At 56.0% G+C, this 24,733-nt stretch overlaps 2 protein-coding genes across 2 annotated transcripts in view; both read left to right on the top strand.

Moving 5' to 3' along the window:
* The window catches only part of LOC118916210 (zinc finger protein 709-like), a 381,657-nt gene that overhangs the window by 129,885 nt on the left and 227,039 nt on the right, over positions 1 to 24,733 (top strand). The window lies entirely within an intron of this gene.
* Positions 15,489 to 21,262, top strand: LOC130680020 (ral-GDS-related protein-like). The gene is made up of 8 exons (XM_057489872.1): positions 15,489 to 15,838; positions 16,595 to 16,810; positions 17,121 to 17,224; positions 17,710 to 17,779; positions 18,509 to 18,574; positions 18,918 to 18,986; positions 19,854 to 20,196; positions 20,563 to 21,262. The coding sequence occupies exons 1-7, from the start codon at positions 15,542 to 15,544 to the stop codon at positions 19,977 to 19,979; spliced, it is 948 nt and encodes a 315-aa protein (XP_057345855.1). The 5' UTR covers positions 15,489 to 15,541; the 3' UTR covers positions 19,980 to 20,196; positions 20,563 to 21,262.

The following is a 24,733-nucleotide window of genomic DNA, read 5'->3' as shown; positions in this document are numbered from 1 at the left end:
CCTCACCTCCGCCAGGTTGTCCTCCATCCTGTGTCCTCCCCCCGTAAGGTGCTGAGGAAGAGCGGGGTGCTCCAAGCCCCAGGCTGGCACACCTCGGCAGCACTGTGGAGGCCTGTTCAAACAGAAACTGAACCTTCTTTCCTGTCACCTATAGATTATGATCAGACACCGAAACTTGTTGATTAGAAGCCCCAGGGTGTCTCCTCACGTCTGGGACACCACTGCAGATGTACCCAAGTAGATCCCAGGGCTGCAGGGCGCCAGTCTAGCACTGTCCCACTTAATGAGACACAGCTGCTCCACACATTCCAGAAAATTCCTTTGCGAAAAACTTTGAACTTGGTCTCTCAAAGCACCTCCAAGAGGTGCACGCCTTCCATTGGGGGGGCTTTGTCTGAGCCCACTTTCTCCATGCTTCACACCTCAGAGCACCCCCCAAAGCTCCCGGGTTCCCTGTCCTCCCCCATGGTGCCCCTCAGCCGCCCATCCCCAGGCCAGGCTGGTGTGAGGCCCCTGGTGTCCCGCTCCTGGGTCCTGGCTGAGCAGCCTGACGTCTGCGACAAAAGACTGGGGAGGCTGAGCGGAGGCACTTGGCTCTGATTCTCCCCATACGCTCCCCCAGGACTCTCAGGATGTGTTCACCCTCCCAGGAGGGGAGGCCTGGCCTGGAGGGGAGCTCCAGGATCAGCACAAACACCCCCTTGGGGGGCTCCACGATGGAGAGAGTCTCCAGGCCTTATGCTGCAGGTGGAGCCCCAGATTGGGACTGGGGAAGTGGAAGTGGGCCCTCCTGACAGCCTCACGCGACCAGGTGACAGGAGGTAAAATCGGGACACCCAGGCCACCCCACCCTCCTTCCCCTGGCCCTGCCCACAGCACCCTCAGAGCCATCTGCCTACACGGTGATCCCAAGGGATGACCTCAGACTCCCCGGCCACATAGGGAGGTAGGTTTGGGCAGGAGGAGGGCAGGCGGGACCCTGGCAGGGCTGTGGCGCAGGTCAGACCTGTCATCCTGCACGGCCCACCCGCCTCAACCTGACACAGAAGAGCTTCTGGGCCCAGAAACAAAGCAGCATCCCTGGGCCTGGTGGGTGGTCACTGGGGCAGCGGTCCGTCCTCCCCCGGTGTGTGCAGGGGCCCCAAGCGTGACACGGCCTGGGCTGCTGGTGCTGGGCCACCAGGCTCACACGACTGTGTGGCCACCCTGACTGTGGGCTGCAGCGCACCTTCCCCACCCGGCGTGTGCTGGGGAGGTGGCAGGGCCCTCTGGCCCCTGGTGCGCTCCTCTGCACCCAGGCACCGGCTCTGGGGGCTCCCCGTCTTTGGGCTCTTCAGAGAAGCTGATGATGGAGTTCTTGTTCACAGGCTCAGAGAATGAACTTTGCAAACACTCAAGGTAGGAGAGCATGTGCGAGGCTTTTATTTAGAGATAAAGCAGAGGACAGAGCTCCTGGCTTGCCCCTGCCCAGAGGGGACAAGATAGCCCCGGGGTGATGCACAGTCTAGGGGATTTATAGGCAGGTGAGAGACAAAGGGCCAGGGATGCAGACCTGCTAAATGGTCCCCGAATGCTTATCTTTGAAGAGACACTAAGTCTCTTATCAGTCTTCCAGATTATTTTGCTTACTTGCCAGTATTACTTGCCTACATTGCATATCATTTGATTAGGGCTAGAGGAAGAAAAGCAGCATCTGGGTAAAGATAAAGAAAATAAGCCGGGCCTTTTATCAGGCTATGGTACATTTTACAATAACCTCATTTAATCGACACAATGAAGACATGGGCTATGCTGGGGTCTTTTCTTATGTGGGGGATATTCAAACATTTCAGGCCAAGTTACTCCCGGATTTTTAGTTTTAATTAATCTCACACAAGAGTGCTTATATTACTTTACAGAATGAATGTGACTGACTTTGCTTAATTGTTCAATATGGAGTTTCAGTAGGGGTTTTATTCCGGAGGCCCTCACCCTACTCTGTCTGCACCCACGGTCCCTGCCTCACTAGCACTGAGGCTCCGTGGCTTCCCTCCCCAGCTGCCATTCCCTCCTAGTTCCTCCTCCAGGCTTCCCTTCTGCACTCCCCAAGCTCTCTGATCCCATGCTCGCACCCCTCTCCCCCTGCCCTCCCAGCCTTCTCCTTCCCCCATCCCTCCCCTGGACTGGGACTCCTGTTAGGAGGGCGTTGTGTATTCTCCTGGGTTCTTGTCCCCGCTGCAGCAAAGAACTGAGGGGCAGAGACACAGCAGTGAAGTACAGTAGAAGTTTTATTTACAGAGAGAAAGTGCACACTCAGAGAGAGGGGAGTGTGGGCTACCTCAGAGAGGGAGGTGCACTGAAAGGATGGGGGTTCCCCTATTAAGGAGTTTTCAGGAATGTGACAAAGGGCTAGGGGCGTGGACCTGTGAAGTGGTCTCAAGATGAGACATGAAGTTTCTTATCAGTCCTCCGTGTAATTATGCACAATTAGCTAAACACAAGAAATGCCCTGCTCTGATGGATTCCCTCCAGGAGAGCAGCTTCCTGATTAGGGAGCATATCAGTTAAGACTGCCTTCCCTGCCTCCAAGGTGGGCTGAGTTATTGTGTGTTTGCTAAAGCGTATGTTAAGTGTGGATAAAATGAAAGTTCCTGTGGCCAGGATTGTCACCTGGGCCTAGTCGGCTAGCTCACCACTCATGTGGTCAATATGTTGCTATTGACTCTACAGAAAGAGCTCCACCCAGTGCTCTGGGTGACACGGTGACACGGCCGCGAGGCTGCAGGAGAGCAGAGCAGAGGCTGGAGTGGTGGCAGCACCGAGGTCAGAGCCCCAGAGGATGGCTGTGTGGGATGGCTGTGTAGGCAGGGAGGCCCAGAGGCAGAGACCCACTTGCTGCATGCAGACTCGCTCTGACTGGATGGGATGGTAGTGATTGACCTGCCACTGTGGAAATAAAGTTGGGTATAACCCTTTCACCCCCAGAACGTTTTACTGTCATTTCTTTGGTCACACTGAATCCATAGTGAACTTGCCCAGGGTTGGAACCCATCGGCAGTGCATTAAAACTCTTACTTCTTCACTTCCTGGGTTTTGAAATGCAATCTTAGCTTTAAGATAGAACCTTTCCTGTCTTTACTGTGCTGTTTATGGCTGGGCTAGCTTGCTAAGTGAACTGTCCCGTCCGCAAATTACTTGATTAGGGGATGGAGGAGGAAAAACCGCGTATAGGTAAAGTTAAAAAAATAAGCTGGGCCTTTTACTTTTAGCAGGCTAAGTGAGTCTTACCTTAGTCAATGACATGATTTACAAAACACATAAAGACAAGGGTATGCTGAGAGACTTTCCATAGTCAAGCATTCCAGGCCAGTTACTCCTGGCTTCTGGAACTTTAACTGATCTCACTGGAGAATGCCTATATTCTTAGTTTGCTACTTTTACCCTAGAGAAGGGACAAGCAGAAGGTGCCAAAGAGCCCCATGCACCTTATTAAGAAGTGCAGACTGTATTCCATAGGCAATACCGGGCCCGAGAAGGATTTTGAGCAGGGAAACATGATCACTCTCCTCTTATAGGTAGGTCATCTAGCAGTAGTGAGGGGAAAGAATTTAAGTGGGAGGCACTGAAGGACTGGGGGTCAAGTAGGAGGCCACTGCACAGCTTAGGGGAGAGACGGTGAGGGCTTGGAAACCCAGTGTGGTGGTGAGAACTGAGAGGAGACACAGACGTGAGAAAGAGCAAAGTCCGCGGAACCCGGGCCTGACTCTCTATGCGCAGGATGGAAGGGGAAGGCGTCCCCTGGTCCTGGGATGGCTGGGGTCAGGTACACAGATAATGGTAAGAAAGTTGTGGGCAGAGGAAGATAACTGACTAAGTTTGGAAGATTTTAGGTTTGGGATACTTGTGAGTAACCTAGGAAGAATTAATATTGTCAAAATGGTAATCCTACCTAAGGCAATCTACAGATTCAAATGCCAACCCTATCAGAATACCAACAGCATTCTTTAACAAACCGGAACCAATCGTTCTAAACTTCATAGGGAACCACAGAAGACCCCGAATAGCCAAAGCAATCCTGAGAAGGAAGAATAAAGCCGGGGGGATGTTACTTCCAACCTTCAAATCTTAGTAGATCTTCATAAAAAGTCAAGATCTACTACAATGTAGTATTACCCCAGATATTAACCCAAACATATATGGTCAATTAATAGATGATAAAGGAGCCATGGATTTATAGTGGGGAAATGACAGACTCTTCAACAGCTGGTGTTGGCAAAACTGGACAGCTACATGTAAGAGAATGAAACTGGATCATTGTCTAACCCCATACACAAAAGGAAAGTCAAAATGGGTCAAAGACCTGAATGTACATCATGAAACCATAAAACTCTTAGAAAAAAAACATAGGAAAAAATCTCCTGGACAGAAACAGGAGCAACTTCTTCATGAACGTATCTCCCCAGGCAAGGGAAACAAAAGCAAAAATGAACAAATGGGACTATATCAAGCTGAAAAGCTTCTGTACAGCAAAGGACACCATCCACAGAACAAAAAGACATCCTACAGTATGGTAGAGTATGTTCATACATGACATATCCGATAAAGGGTTGACATCCAAAATATATAAAGACCTCACGGACCTCAAGAGACAAAAAGCAAATAATCCATTTAAAAAATGGGCACAGGATTAGAACAGACACTTCTCCAAAGAAGAAATTCAGATGGCCAACAGGCACATGAAAAGATGCTCCGCATCGCTAATCATCAGAGAAATGCAAATTAAAACCACAATGATACATCACCTTACACCAGTAAGGATGACCGCCATCCAAAAGACAAACAACAAATGTTGGCGAGGATGTGGAGAAAGGGGAACCGTCTTACACTGCTGGTGGGAATGTAAATTAGTTCAACCATTGTGGAAAGCAGTATGGAGGTTCCTCAAAAATCTCCAAATAGAAATACGATTGACCCTGGAATTCCACTCCTAGGAATTTACACTAACAATGCAGCAGCCCACTTTGAAAAAGACATATGCACCCCTGTTTATCATAGCACAATTTACAATAGCCAAGAAACGGAAGCAACCTAAGTGTCCCTCAGTAGATGAGTGGATAAAGAAGATGTGGTACATATACACAATGGAATATTATACAGCCAGAAGAAGAAGAAAATCCTACCATTTGCAACAACATATATGGAGCTAGAGGGTATTATGCTCAGTGAAATAAGCCAGGAAGAGAAAGACAAGTATCAAATGATTTCACTCATCTGTGGAATATAAAAACAAAGAAAAAAACCCTGAAGGAACAAAACAGCAGCAGACTTGCAGAACCCAAGAATGGACGCACAGTTACCAAAGGGAAAGGGACTGGGGAGGATGGGTGGGAAGGGAGGGATCAGTGGAAAAAAGGGGCATTATTATTAGCAGACATAATATAGGGGGGCCACGGGGAGGGCTGTACAACACAGAGAAGACAAGTAGTGATTCTATAGCATCTTACTACGCTGACGGACACTGACTGTAATCGGGTATGTGGGGGGTACTTGATGATGGGGGGAGTCTAGTAAACATAATGTTGCTCATGTAACTGTAGCTTGATACCAAAAAATAATCATAATAACAACTTAATAGAAAATTGAAAAAAAATATTATCATTTAAATTTGAAGGAGGGATTAAACAATTTCTAGATAAGCAAAAGCTGAGAGAATTTAGCTCCCACCAACCATCTCTACAGTGTATTTTCGAGGGACTGCTATAGATGGAAGAGTTCCTAACATTAAATAGCTGTCGCCAGAAGTAACAAAAGGGGATAGACAAAGAGCACAGAATATGACACCTAATATATAAAGAATGAGGAGGGAAAATTAAAACAACAGCCTCCTTTAGATTGTTTGTAATAGCATACTTAAGTGAGTTAAGTTACATTCTTAGATAGTAAGGAAGGTACCCTTTACCTTTTGGTAACCACGAACCTAAAGCCTGCAATGGCAATAAGTACAAACCTATCGATAATCACCCAAAATGTAAATGGTCTGAATGCACCAATCAAAACACACAGAGTCACTGAATGGATAAAAAAACAAGACCCATGTATATACTGTCTACAAGAGACTCGCTTCAAACCCGAAGACATACTCAGACTAAGAGTGAAGGGATGGAAAAATATATTTCATGCAAATAATAGGGAGAAAAAAGCAGGTGTTGCAGTACTTGTATTGAACAAAATAGACATTAAAACAAAGAAAGTCACAAGAGACAAGGACAGACATTACATAACGATAAAGGGGTCAATCCAACAAGAGGGTATAACCATTATAAATATCTATGCACCCAACACAGGAGCACCTACATATGTGAAACAAATATAAACAGAATTAAAAGGGGAAATAGAATGCAATGCATTCATTTTAGAAGACTTCAACACTCCACTCACTCCAAAGAACAGATCAACCAGACAGAAAATAAGGAGACAGAGGCATTGAACAACACATTGGAACAGATGGACCTTACACATCTACAGAACTCTCCACTCAAAAGCAGCAGGATACACATTCTTCTCAAGTGCATACAGAACATTTACAAAAATAGATCATATACTAGGCCACAAAAAGAGCCTCAGAAAATTCGAAAAGATTGAAATTGTACCAACCAGCTTCTCAGACCACAAGGGTATGAAACTAGAAATTAATTACACAAAGACGATGAAATGGCCTACAATCACATGGAGGCTTAACAACATGCTCCTAAATAACCAGTACATCAATGACCAAATAAAAACAGAGATCAATCAATATATGGCGAGAAATGACAACAATAATTCAACAATGCAAAATCTATGGGACTCACCGAAGGTGTGCTAAAAAGGAAGTATATTGCACCAAAGGCCTACCTCGGGGAAGAACAACAATCCCAAAGGAACACTCTAAACTCACAATTAACCAAACTAGACAAAGAAGAAAAATTGAGGCCCAAAGTCAGTAGAAGGAGGGACATAATAAAGAGTAGAGCAGAAATAAATAAAATAGAGAAGAATAAAACAATAGAATCAATGAAAGCAGGAGCTGCTTCTTCGAGAAAATAAACAAAATAGTAAACCCCTAGCCAGACTTACCAATAAAAAAAGAGAGTCTACACATATGAACAGAATCAGAAATGAGAAAGGAAAAATCAGTACTGACACCACAGAAATATGAAGAATTATGAGAGAATACTACGAAAAATTATATGGAAAGAAACTGGATAACCTAGAAGAAATGGTCAACTTTCGAGAAAAACGCAACCTCCCACGGCTGAGCCACGAAGAAACAAAACCTGAACAGACCGGTGACCGGCAAGGACACTGAATCGGGAATCCCCAACGGCAAGGACGACAGGCACCTCAGGAAAACACTTTCAATTCTGAAGGCGCGGCCTCCGGCGGCCTGTGCCCCGCCGCCCCGCCGCGGGTCCCGCCGGACCCCTCAGCTCGCCCGGCCCTCGCCCTCGAGGCCGCCGCCGAGAACCTCCACACGCGGCAAGACGCCCTCCGGCCTCCCCGCCTGCGCGGCCCCCGGATTCCCCGTCCCGGGCGGCGGCGGCAGGGCGGCGGCGCGACCCCCGGCCGGGCCCAGCGAGGACCCACCACCCGCCGAGCCCTCGCACGGCCGCCCCCTCACCGGCTCCCCCGCGCCCGCAGGCGGAGGCAGAGGTCCCCGCGCCCCGTCCGGGCCCCGCCGCGCCCCGCGGCCACGTACCTTCCGGCCCGCAGAGCCGTCACTGTCGCCCTCACCCCTGAAGCGGGGCCCGCTCTGGACGCTCCGCCGCAGGTCCGCCGGGAGGAAGGCGCAGCCGAGCACAGCGCGGGTCCATCCTCACGTGGTCGCCGCGGGGCCCGCTGCGCGGACGGGATGGCGGCGCGGAGCATGGACGGAACCGCGGGAGCTGCCTCTGCTACGCCGCTCGCGAGGCTACCGACTCTTGAATGTGGCGGCGGCGGCGGCGGCGGCGGCGGCGCCTGCAGCTACTAAGCAGCCGCCGGGCTCACTGGTTCTGCGCGCTCGCCAATGGCTGCCTGCTCCGCGGCGCCGCCTTGCTTACTGGCCACGAGTGCCGTCAGTCGGAGGCGCCTGCTCGCGACCTGCACGCTCAGTGGCCGCGAGGGCCATCAGGCGCGGGCTGTCATTTTCTTCGATATTCTTTCTAATTTTCCATGAGATGACCCACGCGTTAGTTTTTTTTTAATTCATTCATTTATTTATTTAGGTGTCCTTAATACACAATCACATGGGCAACAACGTGGTTACTAGATTCCCCCCATTATCAAGTCCATTACAGTCACTGACAATCCGCGTAGGGAGACGCTGTAGAGTCACTGCTTGTCGTCTCCGTGTTGTACCGCCCTCCCCGCGCCCCTCCTGCATTATGTGTGCTGATCCTGATGCCCCTCATTCCCCTTGTCCCTCCCTCCTCACCCACCCTCCCGAGTCCCTTTCCCTTTGGTAACTGTCAGTCCACTCTTGGGTTCTGTGAGTCTGCTGCTGTTTTGTTCCTTCAGTTTTTGCTTTGTTCTTATGCTCCACACGAGTGAAATCATTTGGTGCTTGTCTTTCTCCGCCTGGCTTGTTTCACTGAGCATAATACCCTCTAGCTCCGTCCATGTTGTTGCAAATGGTAGGATTCGTTTTCTTCCTATGGCTGAATAATATTCCATGGTGTATATGTACCACATCTTCTTTATCCATTCATCTACTGAGGGACACTTAGGTTGCCTCCATTTCTTGGCTATTGTAAATAACTCACCTGTTATTAAGTTATTTAATTTTCAAGGGATTGGGGATTTTCTACATATCTTTCTATTACTGATTTGTGATTTAATGCACTACGGTCAGAGAACAAACATATTTTGTATGATTTCAATTCTTTGAAATTTAGTTCAGTTTTGTGATCTATGTGATCAATACGTTATATGCTCCTGAAAATTCTGTTGTTGTGGAGTGTAATGTTCTATTAGTGTTAACTAGATCTAGTTGGTGGATACCATTCAGTTTTTCTACATCTTTGCTGAGTTTTTTTTATCTACTTGTCCTATCAGTCACTGAGAAAAAAAGTGTTGACATATCCAAGTAGATTCATGGACTTGTCTGTGCTTTCCCTTTAGTTACATTAGTTTTTCTTTTCTTTCTGTTAGCATTTTGGGATGCTTTTAGTAGGTGCATTAATATATCTTCTTGGTGAGTTTATACTTTCATCATTATGTATGGAGATGGGTGTGAGCGCGCGGCCCGGTCCCTCTACCTCTGCGTGTCTTCGGCGCGGGCGCCCCGGCACTTGCAGAGCGCACCTGCTGTTGCGGGAGAGCAGCGCGGGACGCGCGGCAGCAGGGTGCCCAGGGCCGGCAGGCGGGGCTCGAGACCACGGACACCACCCTCGGACGACGGGCACGCCCAGGGGCCCAGGGACGGTGGTCCCCTCCTGTGGGGCCGGGCCTGCCCTACCTCCCTACCGTGGCCAGGAGGGGAAAAGCCCTGCCTCCGGGAGCACCGCCCGGGCCCGGGGACGGGGGGTCTAAGGCTGGCGCTGGCCGGCGGGTGGGGGCGAGTGGAGGCGATCGGAGCGCAGGGCTTAGGGGCTCCCGCGCTGCGGAGGGAGCACAAGGCCTGCCTGCGGGGTGGGGGACTCGCCGGCCTGCCCGCGGGTTGGCCCTGCCTCTGGGCGGGGATGCCAGGCTGAAGGCAGGGGTGCCCACCGCCACCCCCAGCCCCCGGACGCGTGTGGGGGTGGGGGACGAGGCCCGGCAGCTGCAGGTGGTCACGGTGGGGCGGGGAAGGGGCTGGCCGAGGGGGGGGCACCCGCTGTGAGTGGGCGGGAGGGGCAGGCGGCCGCGGACTCACTTGTCCCCTCCCGGCAAGCCCCAGGAGCTCTTTTCTCCCACTTTCTCTCTAAATAAAAGCCCCCCTGGCTTTATTTCCTACCTTGATCAGTGTTTGCGAAGTTCATTCTTTGACTCTGGGAACAAGAACCCCGGTATCATTTTAGTCTGTTAAAATTCCCCGTTCTGCCCCCTCATTGTTTCTGTGTCCCATCAAGTATTTTATCAGACGTTTTCTGTTTTATATTCCTGTGAATTACTTCCCTTTCCCTTTGAAGTCGCAGACCCTCACCCTTTCTCCTTGGTTCAGGATGACACACAGACCTCATTCTCCCTGCGTAACTCCAGGGAGGGGAGATCCCAGGGCAAAACACCTTTGAAAGCGAAATCAGGCAAAGGGAGAAATAGTGTTCAAAAGCCGTTTATTGCCTACAAGCAGTCGCCCTGCGTCTCTCTCTCTCTCTTTCTCTCCTGCTGCAGTAGAACAGAGCCAATACTCCCACCAAGCTCTCTGGTCCAGGGAAGCCCTCGCTAGCCCACGTAATTACCCACTGACGGAGACGGACTACTTCTCTCCACCCCTTGGAAACCCCTGTTGATATGGACATGCACTAAAGCCAGGCCAAGAGATTCTGCAAATATTGCAATTTTACCCACACCCTGTCTGTGGAACAGATGTCTATGGCTTCCCTGTATGTACTTAACTAAATTTTGTTACTTTTTCTCCTGTTAATCTGTTTCATGTCAATCTGTTTCTTACTCCAGCTAAGGGAACCTCAGGGAGAGAAGAAATTCTTCCTGTCACCACTGGTCAAGTAGCTATGTTTACCAAGGGCTGACCCAGGACCTCCATCTTTTTGTTGAAAGGAGCAGGATCGTGTGGAGAAAATGGAAATTATAGCCAGGCTTCTTGCCTGGGTGTCACACATTGTAGACCTGAAGGGCCTGTTAGCACGTCTATGGGATGTTTACAGAGAGGCTGGTCAGTCTTGGGAGTGTTAGGCAGAAAAATAGATATGGGCGGGATGAGAGACAATTAAGGCCAGTAAAGTTCACTAAAAAAGGGACTCGAAAAGCATTCTGTCCCAGGGGACTGAGGAGGAGCAGAAAAGAAAATCAGAAAGCTAGTGAATCGGTGCAGGAATGTCTGCTTGGACCCCTGCAAGCTGCTGCTTCATGTGTCTGCACCCCAGCCCCTCTCCCACGATTTCCCCTGGAAAAGCCCTGACCGCTTGCGTGTCAGGAGGACGGTGGTTCTCTAAGGCAGGAGCCTGCCACTCCCTCGTTTGCTAGCAAGTCAATAAACTATCCTTTCCTTTCCTCAAAACCTTGTCATTGTGTTTTGTGATTTGACCTCAGGGACGAGGACCGGGTCTTGGTATCAGGAGCAGCAACCCCCCCCACCCTGACCAAGTGCCCGCAGTGCCACTCCTTCAGTGTCAGAGGCCACAGGGCCGAGCTGTCAGGGACGCAGAGCTCCCGGCTTCCTCCTTGCTAGCCACAGGGGACTGTGCCGGCCAGGAGTTCGTGCTGTGTGGCAGGGCAAGTACAAGCCTCTAGAACTCCCTCCAAAGTATATATTGAAAGCAGTAATGCCTTCCAGGAGAGGTTACAGACTGGAGTTACCACCAAGGACTTGGAAGAAGTCGGGGTGGTGATTTCCACATACCCTTATTGAAGTCACTCACTTGGCCTACTCAGAAAACGGATGAATCTTGGAGATGACAGTGCATGATGGTCACCGTGATGGGAGTGTCTCAGATTGCAGTTACTGCTGCACGTGGGGCTTCGTCACTTGGTCCCCAAGCGCCCAGTGTGTAAGTATTGGTCAGGAAAATGCTCTTTGTTCTCTTCCTGTGAGTAAAGTCCAGCAGGGCAGTTAGCTTTCAGCCGGCAAGGAGAGAAAACTATCTCAGAGGCATATCAGACCTCCAGACTTAGGTTGTCACTTAGTCAGAAGGAACCTTCATCTCCTTTTCCTTCCAGAAGCTGTCACACTGGCCCATCCCAGTGATGGCACTATGCCCATTGGACCCAGTGATCAGGAAGTACAACTTGTCTAAGCACACTGATAGAGCAGTCACGTGTCAGAAGGTGGGAAATAAATCCAACAAAAATTCAGGGGCCTTTCGTCATCGAGAAGTTTCTAGAAGTCTATCGTGTGGGCATGCCTAGCTCTCCTAAGGTGATGAATGAGGTGCGGTACCTGGACCCTCCTCCACTCCTCACACACAAAGGGCACAGCAGCCTGGTAGACCACCTCGGATTTCAGAGGCAGCATAGACCTCATTTCCAGAGTGCTACTCTGACCCATTTACTAATTGGTCTGAAAAGCACCTAGTTGGAGAGCAGCCTGGACCTTTGGAAGGTGGAAGGCAGTAGATGGCAATACCTGGATCCCCTCTCATTGCTGCCCCTTCCAGGTGCACACCTGAAAACGGCCTAGCTGGGGACTGACCTGCCAAGATCACAAGGCCCGGACCCCGGCCAGGCTTGCGTGCTGTTCCACGCGCCGTGCCAAGCCCGGTTGGCATTCCTCCATCTCTGAGTCTGTGCGTCGCACACACGTGACACCAGCCCCCAGGAGCTGGAGGGGTCATTCATGTATCCCTGGGGATGTCCCTAGGGAGGAATGTCTGGCATGACCCTCCCTGTGCAGGTTGGGACATTGGGCAGCTCCTGGGAGATGCTATGGCTTCAGCAGGACAGGGAACTGGTGACAAAAAGCGGCCTGAGCTCAGCTCTTGTCTCCTCAGAGCTGGGACCCTGGTGTCATTGCCAAAGAGCGAGGGGAGGGCTCTGGTGGAGATCTGCTTAGTCGTGCAGGGCAAGGGCCAGGAGGGTGGGCAGTCAGCAGCCCAGAGGGGCATGTGGGCGTGTCTGAAGGCAGGGAGGGGCCCAGGAAATGGACCCTCGAAGAAGTGATGTCACTGAAGATACGCCCAGTAGAACCTGAATTGTGACCCGGACGGAACCCAGCTCCTGGTCGCAGACCCCAGTCCTGCTCACTTGACCGGAGGTGCTCGACAGAGCAACATGCGGTCTTGTTGTGCGGAGCCTTCTGAAGGCGTGGGAGTCAGGGAAGCCGAGAGAGAGAGTCTTCCTGCTCGCTGTGGGCGTTGGCTGAGAGACCACCTCCCAAGCCTCTTTCTGTGTCTCCCGAGGAGCCCCGAGGTAACACAGGGCAGCCCAGAGCGGGCCACTCCAGGGCCAGGACACTGTGTGACCCATCACGGCTGACCTTCCCCCCGGCTCCTTGTGTGTGTGCGGTGGGCGTGGGGCATGGGGGGACTGAAGGCTGGGGAGCAGGGGGGCACTCAGTGTCACAGCTCTGGTCTCAACACTCAGTAGTGGAGGTGAGTGTGGGGACCAGGTACTTCCACCCACATGATAATCCTGAGCCCGGGGGGGGGGCCTCTTCTTCCCCCAGGGACTGGAGGTCTAGGCAGATGGCCCTGTGTGCCTGATCTCGGGGGCAGGGTTTGGGTTCCACATGGTCCCCTGCGGGGAGGTCCACGCAGCCCCGGGTGCCTCCTCACCCGCTACCAAGCTCTGGCTTTGCAGAGCTCCACCCTGGGGAGGGTGGAGGAGCTGATGGGTGGATGGACCCACCTACTCCATCTCCCTGGACCAGGGACAGGCTGCCTACACCCCAGGACCCCATTCCAAGCCTGGTAACCTGCTGGGGCCCTCCCAGGGCTGCCCCACGAGATTGGTCAACAGACCCACTCCAGAGGGCCTGGAACCTCGCTCCCGGGGGCACCACGTGCCGCTCCTTGCTTGCATCCCACGGGGCTGGGGGCGCTCGGGTGAGCTGCAAACCTCCCTTGTCCTGGTGGGTCCTGGGTTTCCCACTGACTATATCCCTGCTGCCCCCCTCAGCGTGAACCTGAGCCATCTGTCCATGGGACTGAGGTCCCCAGGCGCAGGGCTCCCCGGACAGGCGCGAGGAGGAAGGGGAGAAAGCGCACGGGACGAGTGGAACCAGCTCCAAACACCAGCCGGAGCGCTCCCGAGGCCACCCTCCCTCCCGAGGACGCTGGCCAGCCCACACGTGTGAAAGAGAAGCAGGGACTGTTCAGGACAAGGTCATCTTCAGGGGCAACCCTCAGCTGGAATGCTTCTTGGCCCCTACTCTCTGCAAAGGATGCTGACCAGCCAGCCACGGGCCAGTGGCTCCCCCGGTGAGCACCCACCCCCTCCTGGGCACAGTCGGGCCTCTGCCCACAGCCCGCGGTGTGTCTTGAGTGTCCCCACATGTGTCTGAGCCTCTGCGTGCTCCTCTGACAGGCAGGGTGACTGGCGGTCAGCCTGCTAAGGTGCCCATGGGGAACACGGGAGGAGCTTAGAGGGGCTCCCCTGGCGCCCGGCAGTGCAGAAAGGACTGCCGGCCAAGCTGGGCCACTTTGGGGCTTACTTCTCTGTACCCGATGAAAAGCCTTTGGCCTCACCCGTCAGTGGCCTGGAGCCTGGCTCATTTGGAAAAGCACATGGGAAGCAGCCTTTGGAACAGAGGCTTGCGATTCCCTGTGGCTGTGTCCGGACCTTGTCCTCACCCTGGCCACATGGGGGACCTCTGGCGATAGCAGAGCGGTACCTGGGAAGGTTCGGGTAGGACTTCCTTCAGCCACAATAGGTATGCAGCACCCACTTTGTGCAGACCCTTTGGGGACACTTAGCATAACTGAGCGAAGGAAGCAGACACAGTACTGGGACCCCGGCCCGTGTGGAATCAGGCAGTCACTTCAGGCGTCATCCACAGGTCACAGCCGGGAAGCATCACGGGCGATACCCTCACGGCCTCCTCATGTAATGGGGGGCATGACGAGGGGCCAGAGGAGGATCTGAGAAAGTGAGCATTCACTGGGCCAGGAGGGGGCACTGCCTGTGTGCACAAAATGGGCGGAGGAGGCGTGTAGGCCTTGGGGCAGGGGGCGCACAGCAGAGCCCAGCAGGTCACTCATCTTTGGATTCCCATGGACGGGCTGACGACTGGGGACTTCCTATTCGGGAGGATGGGAAAGGATGGGGTCCCAGGAGAGGCACGCAGGGTCAGGAAGGGGGAGGGGCAGGTGCCTGGACAGGCAGGGGAGTGCACAGCGGCCAGGCCCACACAAGGCTGGGCAGGGAGGGCAGTGTGGGGGGTAAGACCAGGCTTCTCACTCTGCCACCCCCTGCGCTTCCCCCAGCCCCAGGATTGGCTGGGCTAGGCGCCTGGCCTGGGAGCCCGAGCATGTGCCCTGCACCATCGATACCAGCCAGCTTTCATCCACCCTGGTGGGCCAAGACCTCCACCACTTGGTCCAGGAGGAGCACCTGGGGCCCACGGTGGCAGAGCTGGAAGGTGAGGGGCTGCGGCCAGAGGACCAAGTAGGGTGGGCTTCCCAGACTGGGGTTCCCTTCAAGGCAGTCAGGGCTCTTCTGGCATTGTGAGGCACGGGGAATCAGGCCCGCGGCGACCCTTTCTCTGTGCCCTGCTCCAGAACCACGGCAGATGCAGCTGGCTCCAGAGACACGGGGAGGGCCGACTTCGTGGCTAGAGCCCATCCAGGAGCTTCCTGAGACCCCTGTGCTGGAGCGACGGACCGTGTCACCTGCCTCAGTCCCTGCAGAGCCGGAGGATGTCCCAGCAGTGGCCTCAGCCCCGCTGGCAGGCCCTGAGCTGGAGCCCCATGAGCCCTCGGGCCTGGGGCCCAGGGCACTTGCTGGAATGGCACCAGGCGTGGCAGAGCCAGGTCCCGGTCCAGAGCCCACAAGCCCCTGTGCTGCGAGCCCCTGGGACATCCCAGGACTGGTCTCAGGCCCCGAGCTGGAGCCCCATGAGTCCTCGGGTGCGGGGCCCGTGTCACCTGCAGGAATGGCACAGGGCCTGGCAGAGCCAGAGGTGGTCCTGGAGCCCACCAGCCCCTGTGCCGTGAGCACCCGGGATTTGCCGAGGGAGGAGGAGCGGACCATCCTGGCATTTGCCCCCCGCCTGGTGGCCGAGCAGCTGACCCTGATGTGTGCGGTGAGTGGAGCGGGCTCTCGGGGTCGGGCGTGGGCCTTCCCTGTGTCACGGGCTGCCCCAGACCGGCCGTCCCCTGACGTGGACTCCTGTGATGTGGGCCCACGTCCCAGCTTCCCCACGGACTCACCATGTGCCCTGAGAGAATCTCCTCACCCCCAAGCCCTCAATGTCCACACGGGGACAGTAGGGCTGGCCCTTAGGGATCCTTGCAGACCAATGAGGAGGAGCGGAGGGAAGGTGGGCAGGGCCTGGCCGGGCAGGGAGGGGCAGGGCAGGGGAAGGGTGCTCAGGGAGGTGCTGCCAGGGCCTAAGGTCCTCGGGCCATTGGCCTGGCAGGCTCCTATGGCCTCCGCACTTCAGAGGCCCCTGCCATGGACCTGACTGCGTGGGAGACACAGACACCAACAAAGGTCCTGGGTGGACTTGTTTCAGGGGAAACTGCACCTGAGTGGGGAGCGGGATCCACGGGGTGGCAGAATGGGAGGCAGATGCCCCAGGACGGGCAGGCGTGAGCCGCCTTGTGCCTCAGGGAGGACGTGAGTGAGGGTGCCTGTGAGCAAAGCCCCTCGGTGCCCCACCACTGTGGGGTCCTGTGCATCTGATCCTGGGCGCCTCAGTGGACGGGGTCTGAAGTCCGGACGGCCACAAGGCTCACAGCACGTCCCCAGCTGCCTGGGCCCCAGCTCTGACCAGTGACCCTGCCTGGGAACAGGGGCACCAGGGGCACAGCTGGATGACACCTCTTGCAATCCCCAGGAGCTGTACAGTAGGGTTGAATATGGTGAGTGCAAGGCCTACGTAGAGAGACACCCACTGATGGAAGACATTTTGCTCCTGGCCCCCAACATCCATCACATCATCAAGCAGTGTGCTGCCACGTTTTATTTGGTCATCTCCTCCTGCCTCGGGGGCCCGAGCACGACAGCCCAGGGCAGGGCCCGAGTGGTGGAGTTCTGGATCCAGGTGGCTAAGGTGTGTCATGGGACGGTCCCCAGGGTCCCCTCCTTGGCCAGTTCGCAGGATGGGTGCCTGCGGTCTACCCTGCACGGTCCCTGGGCCCTCCTGCCAGGGGCGTGCGGACCTGGGCTCGCAGGCCCCGGGGGTGGGACAGCCATCCCTGGCCCCTTCCTTGGGTTGAGCTGCAGTCCTCCACCCAGGAGGGCTGCTCAGCAGGTACCAGGTGTGCTGGGCTCCCTGGGTGTCTGTCTCCTTAAGGACAGGAGTTCATGGGGGGACAGAGCAGAGAAGCAGGCCACGCTCTCAGCTCTGTCTTCCCTCCCAGGAGTGTCTGGCTCTCAGAAATTTCGAGTCCTTCCGTGCCATTCTCTACGCCCTGCAGTGCCCTGGTCTACGTCGTCTGGAGAACACCTGGGGACATGTTTCCTGGTGGGTAGCCCTGTCCCTGGGACCAGGGCACCTGAGTGGACAGGGACAACCCTACACCTTGCAGTGTCCCTCAGTGGGCTGGGACTTTCTGGGAGGTGGCAGAGCCTAGGGGCGGGGATGGCGGGCTCTTGGGGGCCCCTGTGGGTTAGGCCACGGGTTCCCCCGCAGGAATCAGTTTCCTGCAATGTCAGGTGTGGGTTGAAGCCCACTGGAGATCTGGAGCTTGTGCTCTGCAGCAGGAGGTCTCTGCCCCAAGGACAGCGACCTTGCCCAAAGCAGATTCGCCCCTGGGAGAACTGGGAATGGAGGCCCCGGGTGGAAACATGAAGCCCCCTCCGCAGGCCACGGATTTCCAGGGCTCAGGGCCGTGGTGGAAAGCCTCCTGCGGGCTAGTGGGCCTTCTAGGATCTCCAGGAAAAGGGGTCGGCCCCGAGACTCTCCGCCTGCTGGCCACATGTGTCCCTCCTCCTCTCCCCTCCCCATAGGAAGAGCTCCTGGATCTACAAAAAACTTAGAAAGAGGGACAAAGGGCTTAAAAGGGAGCAGCTCCTCAAGGTAAATGGGGGCTGGAGGTCTGGAAGGGAGGGGTCCCTGGGGCAAGTCCTCTGCCGCGCTGTGGCAAAGCTTTGGGGAGGACTCGAGGAGTGCGGGGTGAGACGGGGAAGTTGATGGGGAAAGTAGGGTCCCCCAGGCCCATGAGGGCCTCGTCTGTCTCCCTCCCTGGCTCCACTTGACTGCGGGCCTGGCATCCAGTGAGGACCCAGGGGACAGACCCCCGGTCAGGGCTGGGGCTGGCGTGGGGTCGGCAGCAGGGGTGGGGCCTGTGGCTGAGCAAGGTTGGCTTCTCCCCTGGGTCCTCTGAGCCTGTCACGGCCCCTCTGTGGCCTCGGGCTCCTCATGTGCACATGGAGGGTTGCCGTCAGCCTGGCGGGCGGGCCTCCCAGGTGAGCAGGGTCCAGGGAGCACAAGACGGGCTTCAGCTTTGTGCCCCCCACAGTCATGTGAGGGGAGCCGTGCTGATAGCCAGCTGACAGTGAGTGCTCAGGGCACCCTGGGAGGCAGAGGGACCTCCCCTGACCCTCTCAGGGCGGCGGCCGTGGCCCAAGGACCCGCATGAGTATGAGTGTGTCCTGGAGCTGGGGTCGCTCTAGGCCGAGAGCCTGCTGGAGGTGGGGACAGCGTAGGTGCCAGGGGGCTCGGGCAAGGCATCCATCCACCACGGTCTGGTTCTGGGAGGCCTCGTGGGAGGGGAGCATGAGCACCTGAGTGTCGTGCACCTTGCAGGAGGCGAGGGCCATGTTGAGGCGATGGCCGCAGTCCCCCAGGGCATCCCAGGATATGAAGAAGCAGGTGAGCGTGGCGTGGCCAGGGTCAGGGCGGTGGGGTGACCCTGCACCTGCTCCTCGTCCCACAAGCTCTGAACTGCCAGCTCTGGTGTGACCAGGAGGAGGGCGAGAGCAGATGGGTACAAGGGGGAAGTTGGAGGACAGGAGCAGGGACCACAGGACCTGGGACTGGCCAAAAGCCAACCCTGGGAGGGACCAGGAGGGGAGAGCAGGGCGAAGGGAGGGGAGGGAGGCCGCACAGGGTGGTCCAAGGTAGCTGGGGGCTGCGGGTGTGGGGTTCAGGGGAGGCTCTGTGGGCACCCCTGAGGCAGGCGGGGACTCATCACCTCCCCACCCCGGTGGCACAGGGCATGGTCCCGTTCCTTGGACTGATCCTGTACGACGCCATAGAGAAACACCAGGAACATCATGACGACGTGAGTGACCCAGCAGGGCTCAGTGGGGGCAGGATGGTGAGCTTTAGGGAGGAGAGAGCCCTCAGTGAGCCCGGACCTCTCAGCACCGGGCCACCACCCTCCTGAGTCCCCCCTCCACCCCAGGACCTGGGCTTCTTGGAGAGGACTGCCATAAGGACCCACCTAAGCCCCGGTCCTGGCCCCAGGGCAGGTGGGGCTGAGGGCTCCAGGGGGCAGCATGTGGGCAGGACTGGTCTCCCCCTCAGGCCCTGCCCACGGGGAGGGATGCTGCTCCTTCAGGGCAGGAAGCACATCGGGGGTCTGGCAGTGCCTTCCCACCTGAGGCCTCAGCTCCCCAGTGCAGTCCCCGCTTCTCGGTAGCCCCGAGCCTGGGCCAGGCCCGGGTGCTGTTTCCGGGGAGGCCTGCCCCTTGGAGGGCCCTGGCGGTCCTCCACCTTGAGAAAGGGTGGGGACGTTCCGGCCTCGTTCTGGGCTCAGGGGGCTGTTTCCGATGTACTTTGGCCGCCTTGCTGCCTTCCAGGGAGATGGTATAAAATAGAGAGAGTTGAGTGCCCAGCCATGAAAGGTGAGGGATGTAGTCAAGACCCCCTGGGCAGGACCTCGTCCGGGCCATCCCCTGGGTCTAACGTGTGTTGAGAGAGTTAAGACACGCGGGGCTCAGGACACTAAAGGCTTTGTCAGGTGGGGGATGGGGTGGCATCAAGGCCGCCTTCCTGGAGGAGGAGCTGGAGACCCAACAGTGGGAACAGGCAGGGCTGGATGGCATTGGAAGGAAGGCGGGTTTCCGTGAGCAAAGATCCGGGACCATCCCAGTGCCCCACTCCTCACCCCCCTCCTTGTCTGCATCCTGTCCTTCCTCTGCCCCAGGTCACTGACTTCCTAGAGGAGATCTTCACATACAGGTTCCTGGCCAGTCAGTATGACCTGGAGCCCAAGGAGCGCTTCCAGTCCTTTCTCCAGACAGTGGAGCTCCTGGATGCGGACGAGAGGTGAGGCTGCCAGGAGTGGGGTGTGGGCTGTAGCTGCCGGCAGGCTCTGGGGGAAGGGCCCCCTGCCATGTGGCTCCAGGGGCTCACAGGTGTCCCTCTGTCCTGCAGCTACCGCCTGACCTGGGAGCTGGAGCCCCCAGGCCAGAGGGCAGGCAGAAAGGGACTGTTAAACTTCTTCAGGTCCCTCAAGATTTAAACTTTCAGGCCAGGGCCAGGGCCAGGTGAGTTTCTGGGCTGGGGCGATCGGGAGGGGGTGGGCTGCTGCCCAGCCTCAGGGAAGCTTCGGGCCATGCTGGGTGCGGGGGCGTCCTAAAGACGGGTGCGGCTGGGGTCCCAGCTCCACTGCCGATGGGTCGTGTCAGGCTGAAGGGTGGTTCCCCGCCCCTCTGGGACCCAGTTTCCTCCTCTGTGAGTAGGTGACGCTCAGGAGCCTTCCCGAGACAGGGACCCCCCGGGTGCTGGTGATTGACAGGACCCTCCGCACAGGGCCCGGAGCCCAGAGGGCAGTGGGGACGGGGTGGAAGCAGGGTAACGGGGGGAACCCCGGATAACCTGCCTCTTCTGATCACCCGTGCGTGGCCCTGTAGCTGCTGTCATCGGGCCCGCGGCCCTGCCGGTGTCCTGGCTGCATGTGGAGGAGAGCTGCTTCCCCTCCGGGCAGGCGGCCCCTGGCGCCCCAGGACCCCAGTCTGCTTGCTGCTCCTCCTCCTCCCGCTGCTCATCCTGAGCCTCTGCTGGGGCAGCTGCTCTGGCACCTCCTCCGTCGGCCGACTCGGGCAGCTCCCCGGGCTGCCACTGTATCCTCAAGGACCCGTATGTAGCTGCGGCGCACCTGGCCACCTTCGTGCTGTGTCGTCCCCTCTGCTCGTGGCCCGTTGGACAGAGGCGAGCCGCCCCCTTCGTGCAGGTGGCCTCCCGCCGTGACACCAACTCCTGCCTGGGCGCCGTCACTCACCGAGTCGTAGCCACAGGGTTCCAGGAATAGGTGGAGGCTGTCCTCACCAGGCCCGGCCTTTCCCGGGACGGACATAGACGCGGCGCAGTGCCGCGTGGGACCACGGCCTCCTGGTGCCCAGCGGAGGCATCCGAGGATGCAGGGGTGGCCGACTGTCGCAGGGTCCCGGGGCTTGCTTACAGGGGAGCCCCCTGTACAACTTCCTCCCCTCATCCCTCAGAAATAGCCTCCCCAGGCGCAGTGTGGTCTGGGTGTTGTCTCTGAGGTTTATGGTTCCTTGGGGCTTGGGGACATCCCTGTGCAGAATGTAATAAATGCTGAACGGATCGCCACCACACTGCTCTTTCTTCTCAAAGTTCTGCCCCTCCTGCGGACTTCGTGTGCCCCAGCCCACCCCACCCCAGCCCTCAAACTCTCTGATGCAGGGTGGCCCTCACCTCCGCCAGGTTGTCCTCCATCCTGTGTCCTCCCCCCGTAAGGTGCTGAGGAAGAGCGGGGTGCTCCAAGCCCCAGGCTGGCACACCTCGGCAGCACTGTGGAGGCCTGTTCAAACAGAAACTGAACCTTCTTTCCTGTCACCTATAGATTATGATCAGACACCGAAACTTGTTGATTAGAAGCCCCAGGGTGTCTCCTCACGTCTGGGACACCACTGCAGATGTACCCAAGTAGATCCCAGGGCTGCAGGGCGCCAGTCTAGCACTGTCCCACTTAATGAGACACAGCTGCTCCACACATTCCAGAAAATTCCTTTGCGAAAAACTTTGGTCTCTCAAAGCACCTCCAAGAGGTGCACGCCTTCCATTGGGGGGGCTTTGTCTGAGCCCACTTTCTCCATGCTTCACACCTCAGAGCACCCCCCAAAGCTCCCGGGTTCCCTGTCCTCCCCCATGGTGCCCCTCAGCCGCCCATCCCCAGGCCAGGCTGGTGTGAGGCCCCTGGTGTCCCGCTCCTGGGTCCTGGCTGAGCGGCCTGACGTCTGCGACAAAAGACTGGGGAGGCTGAGCGGAGGCACTTGGCTCTGATTCTCCCCATACGCTCCCCCAGGACTCTCAGGATGTGTTCACCCTCCCAGGAGGGGAGGCCTGGCCTGGAGGGGAGCTCCAGGATCAGCACAAACACCCCCTTGGGGGGCTCCACGATGGAGAGAGTCTCCAGGCCTTATGCTGCAGGTGGAGCCCCAGATTGGGACTGGGGAAGTGGAAGTGGGCCCTCCTGACAGCCTCACGCGACCAGGTGACAGGATGTAAAATCGGGACACCCAGGCCACCCCACCCTCCTTCCCCTGGCCCTGCCCACAGCACCCTCAGAGCCATCTGCCTACACGGTGGTCCCAAGGGATGACCTCAGACTCCCCGGCCACATAGGGAGGTAGGTTTGGGCAGGAGGAGGGCAGGCGGGACCCTGGCAGGGCTGTGGCGCAGGTCAGACCTGTCATCCTGCACGGCCCACCCGCCTCAACCTGACACAGAAGAGCTTCTGGGCCCAGAAACAAAGCAGCATCCCTGGGCCTGGTGGGTGGTCACTGGGCTAGCGGTCTGTCCTGCCCAGGGTCTGTGCAAGGGCCCCAAGCGCGCTACAGCCTAGACCGCTGGTGCTGGGACACCAGGCTCACACGGCTGTGTGGCCACCCTGACTGTGGGCTGCAGCGCACCTTCCCCACCCAGCGTGTGCTGGGGAGGTGGCAGGGCCCTCTGGCCCCTGGTGCGCTCCTCTGCACCCAGGCACCGGCTCTGGGGGCTCCCCGTCTTTGGGCTCTTCAGAGAAGCTGATGATGGAGTTCTTGTTCACAGGCTCAGAGAATGAACTTTGCAAACACTCAAGGTAGGAGAGCATGTGCGAGGCTTTTATTTAGAGATAAAGCAGAGGACAGAGCTCCTGGCTTGCCCCTGCCCAGAGGGGACAAGATAGCCCCGGGGTGATGCACAGTCTAGGGGATTTATAGGCAGGTGAGAGACAAAGGGCCAGGGATGCAGACCTGCTAAATGGTCCCCGAATGCTTATCTTTGAAGAGACACTAAGTCTCTTATCAGTCTTCCAGATTATTTTGCTTACTTGCCAGTATTACTTGCCTACATTGCATATCATTTGATTAGGGCTAGAGGAAGAAAAGCAGCATCTGGGTAAAGATAAAGAAAATAAGCCGGGCCTTTTATCAGGCTATGGTACATTTTACAATAACCTCATTTAATCGACACAATGAAGACATGGGCTATGCTGGGGTCTTTTCTTATGTGGGGGATATTCAAACATTTCAGGCCAAGTTACTCCCGGATTTTTAGTTTTAATTAATCTCACACAAGAGTGCTTATATTACTTTACAGAATGAATGTGACTGACTTTGCTTAATTGTTCAATATGGGGTTTCAGTAGGGGTTTTATTCCGGAGGCCCTCACCCTGGTCTGTCTGCACCCACGGTCCCTGCCTCACCAGCACTGAGGCTCCGTGGCTTCCCTCCCCAGCTGCCATTCCCTCCTAGTTCCTCCTCCAGGCTTCCCTTCTGCACTCCCCAAGCTCTCTGATCCCATGCTCGCACCCCTCTCCCCCTGCCCTCCCAGCCTTCTCCTTCCCCCATCCCTCCCCTGGACTGGGACTCCTGTTAGGAGGGCGTTGTGTATTCTCCTGGGTTCTTGTCCCCGCGGCAGCAAAGAACTGAGGGGCAGAGACACAGCAGTGAAGTACAGTAAAAGTTTTATTTACAGAGAGAAAGTGCACACTCAGAGAGAGGGGAGTGTGGGCTACCTCAGAGAGGGAGGTGCACTGAAAGGATGGGGGTTCCCCTATTAAGGAGTTTTCAGGAATGTGACAAAGGGCTAGGGGCGTGGACCTGTGAAGTGGTCTCAAGATGAGACATGAAGTTTCTTATCAGTCCTCCGTGTAATTATGCAAAATTAGCTAAACACAAGAAATGCCCTGCTCTGATGGATTCCCTCCAGGAGAGCAGCTTCCTGGTTGGGGAGCATATCAGTTAAGACTGCCTTCCCTGCCTCCAAGGTGGGCTGAGTTATTGTGTGTTTGCTAAAGAGTATGTTAAGTGTGGATAAAATGAAAGTTCCTGTGGCCAGAATTGTCACCTGGGCCTAGTCGGCTAGCTCACCACTCATGTGGTCAATATGTTGCTATTGACTCTATAGAAAGAGCTCCACCCAGTGCTCTGGGTGACACGGTGACACGGCTGCGAGGCTGCAGGAGAGCAGAGCAGAGGCTGGAGTGGTGGCAGCACCGAGGTCAGAGCCCCAGAGGATGGCTGTGTGGGATGGCTGTGTAGGCATGGAGGCCCAGAGGCAGAGACCCGCTTGCTGCATGCAGACTCGCTCTGACTGGATGGGATGGTAGTGATTGACCTGCCACTGTGGAAATAAAGCTGGGTATAACCCTTTTACCCCCAGAACGTTTTACTGTCATTTCTTTGGTCACACTGAATCCATAGTGAACTTGCCCAGGGTTGGAACCCATCGGCAGTGCATTAAAACTCTTACTTCTTCACTTCCTGGGTTTTGAAATGCAATCTTAGCTTTAAGATAGAACCTTTCCTGTCTTTACTGTGCTGTTTATGGCTGGGCTAGCTTGCTAAGTGAACTGTCCCGTCCGCAAATTACTTGATACGGGGATGGAGGAGGAAAAACCGCGTTTAGGTAAAGTTAAAAAAATACGCTGGGCCTTTTACTTTTAGCAGGCTAAGTGAGTCTTACCTTAGTCAATGACATGATTTACAAAACATATAAAGACAAGGGTATGCTGAGAGACTTTCCATAGTCAAGCATTCCAGGCCAGTTACTCCTGGCTTCTGGAACTTTAACTG

Source organism: Manis pentadactyla, chromosome 12 (assembly GCF_030020395.1).
Source record: "Manis pentadactyla isolate mManPen7 chromosome 12, mManPen7.hap1, whole genome shotgun sequence".
Classification (NCBI taxonomy): domain Eukaryota; kingdom Metazoa; phylum Chordata; class Mammalia; order Pholidota; family Manidae; genus Manis; species Manis pentadactyla.
Note: the sequence above shows the minus strand (reverse complement) of the source record. Positions and strands in the feature narration are given on the sequence as shown.

Excerpts from the sequence above, each read along its gene's own strand:
- LOC130680020 (XM_057489872.1), top strand. The coding sequence starts at position 15,542 with ATGGCACCAGGCGTGGCAGAGCCAGGTCCCGGTCCAGAGCCCACAAGC. Across the intron at positions 15,839-16,594 it reads AGCTGACCCTGATGTGTGCG|GAGCTGTACAGTAGGGTTGA; the intron begins GTGAGTGGAGCG and ends TGCAATCCCCAG. Across the intron at positions 16,811-17,120 it reads TCTGGATCCAGGTGGCTAAG|GAGTGTCTGGCTCTCAGAAA; the intron begins GTGTGTCATGGG and ends CTTCCCTCCCAG.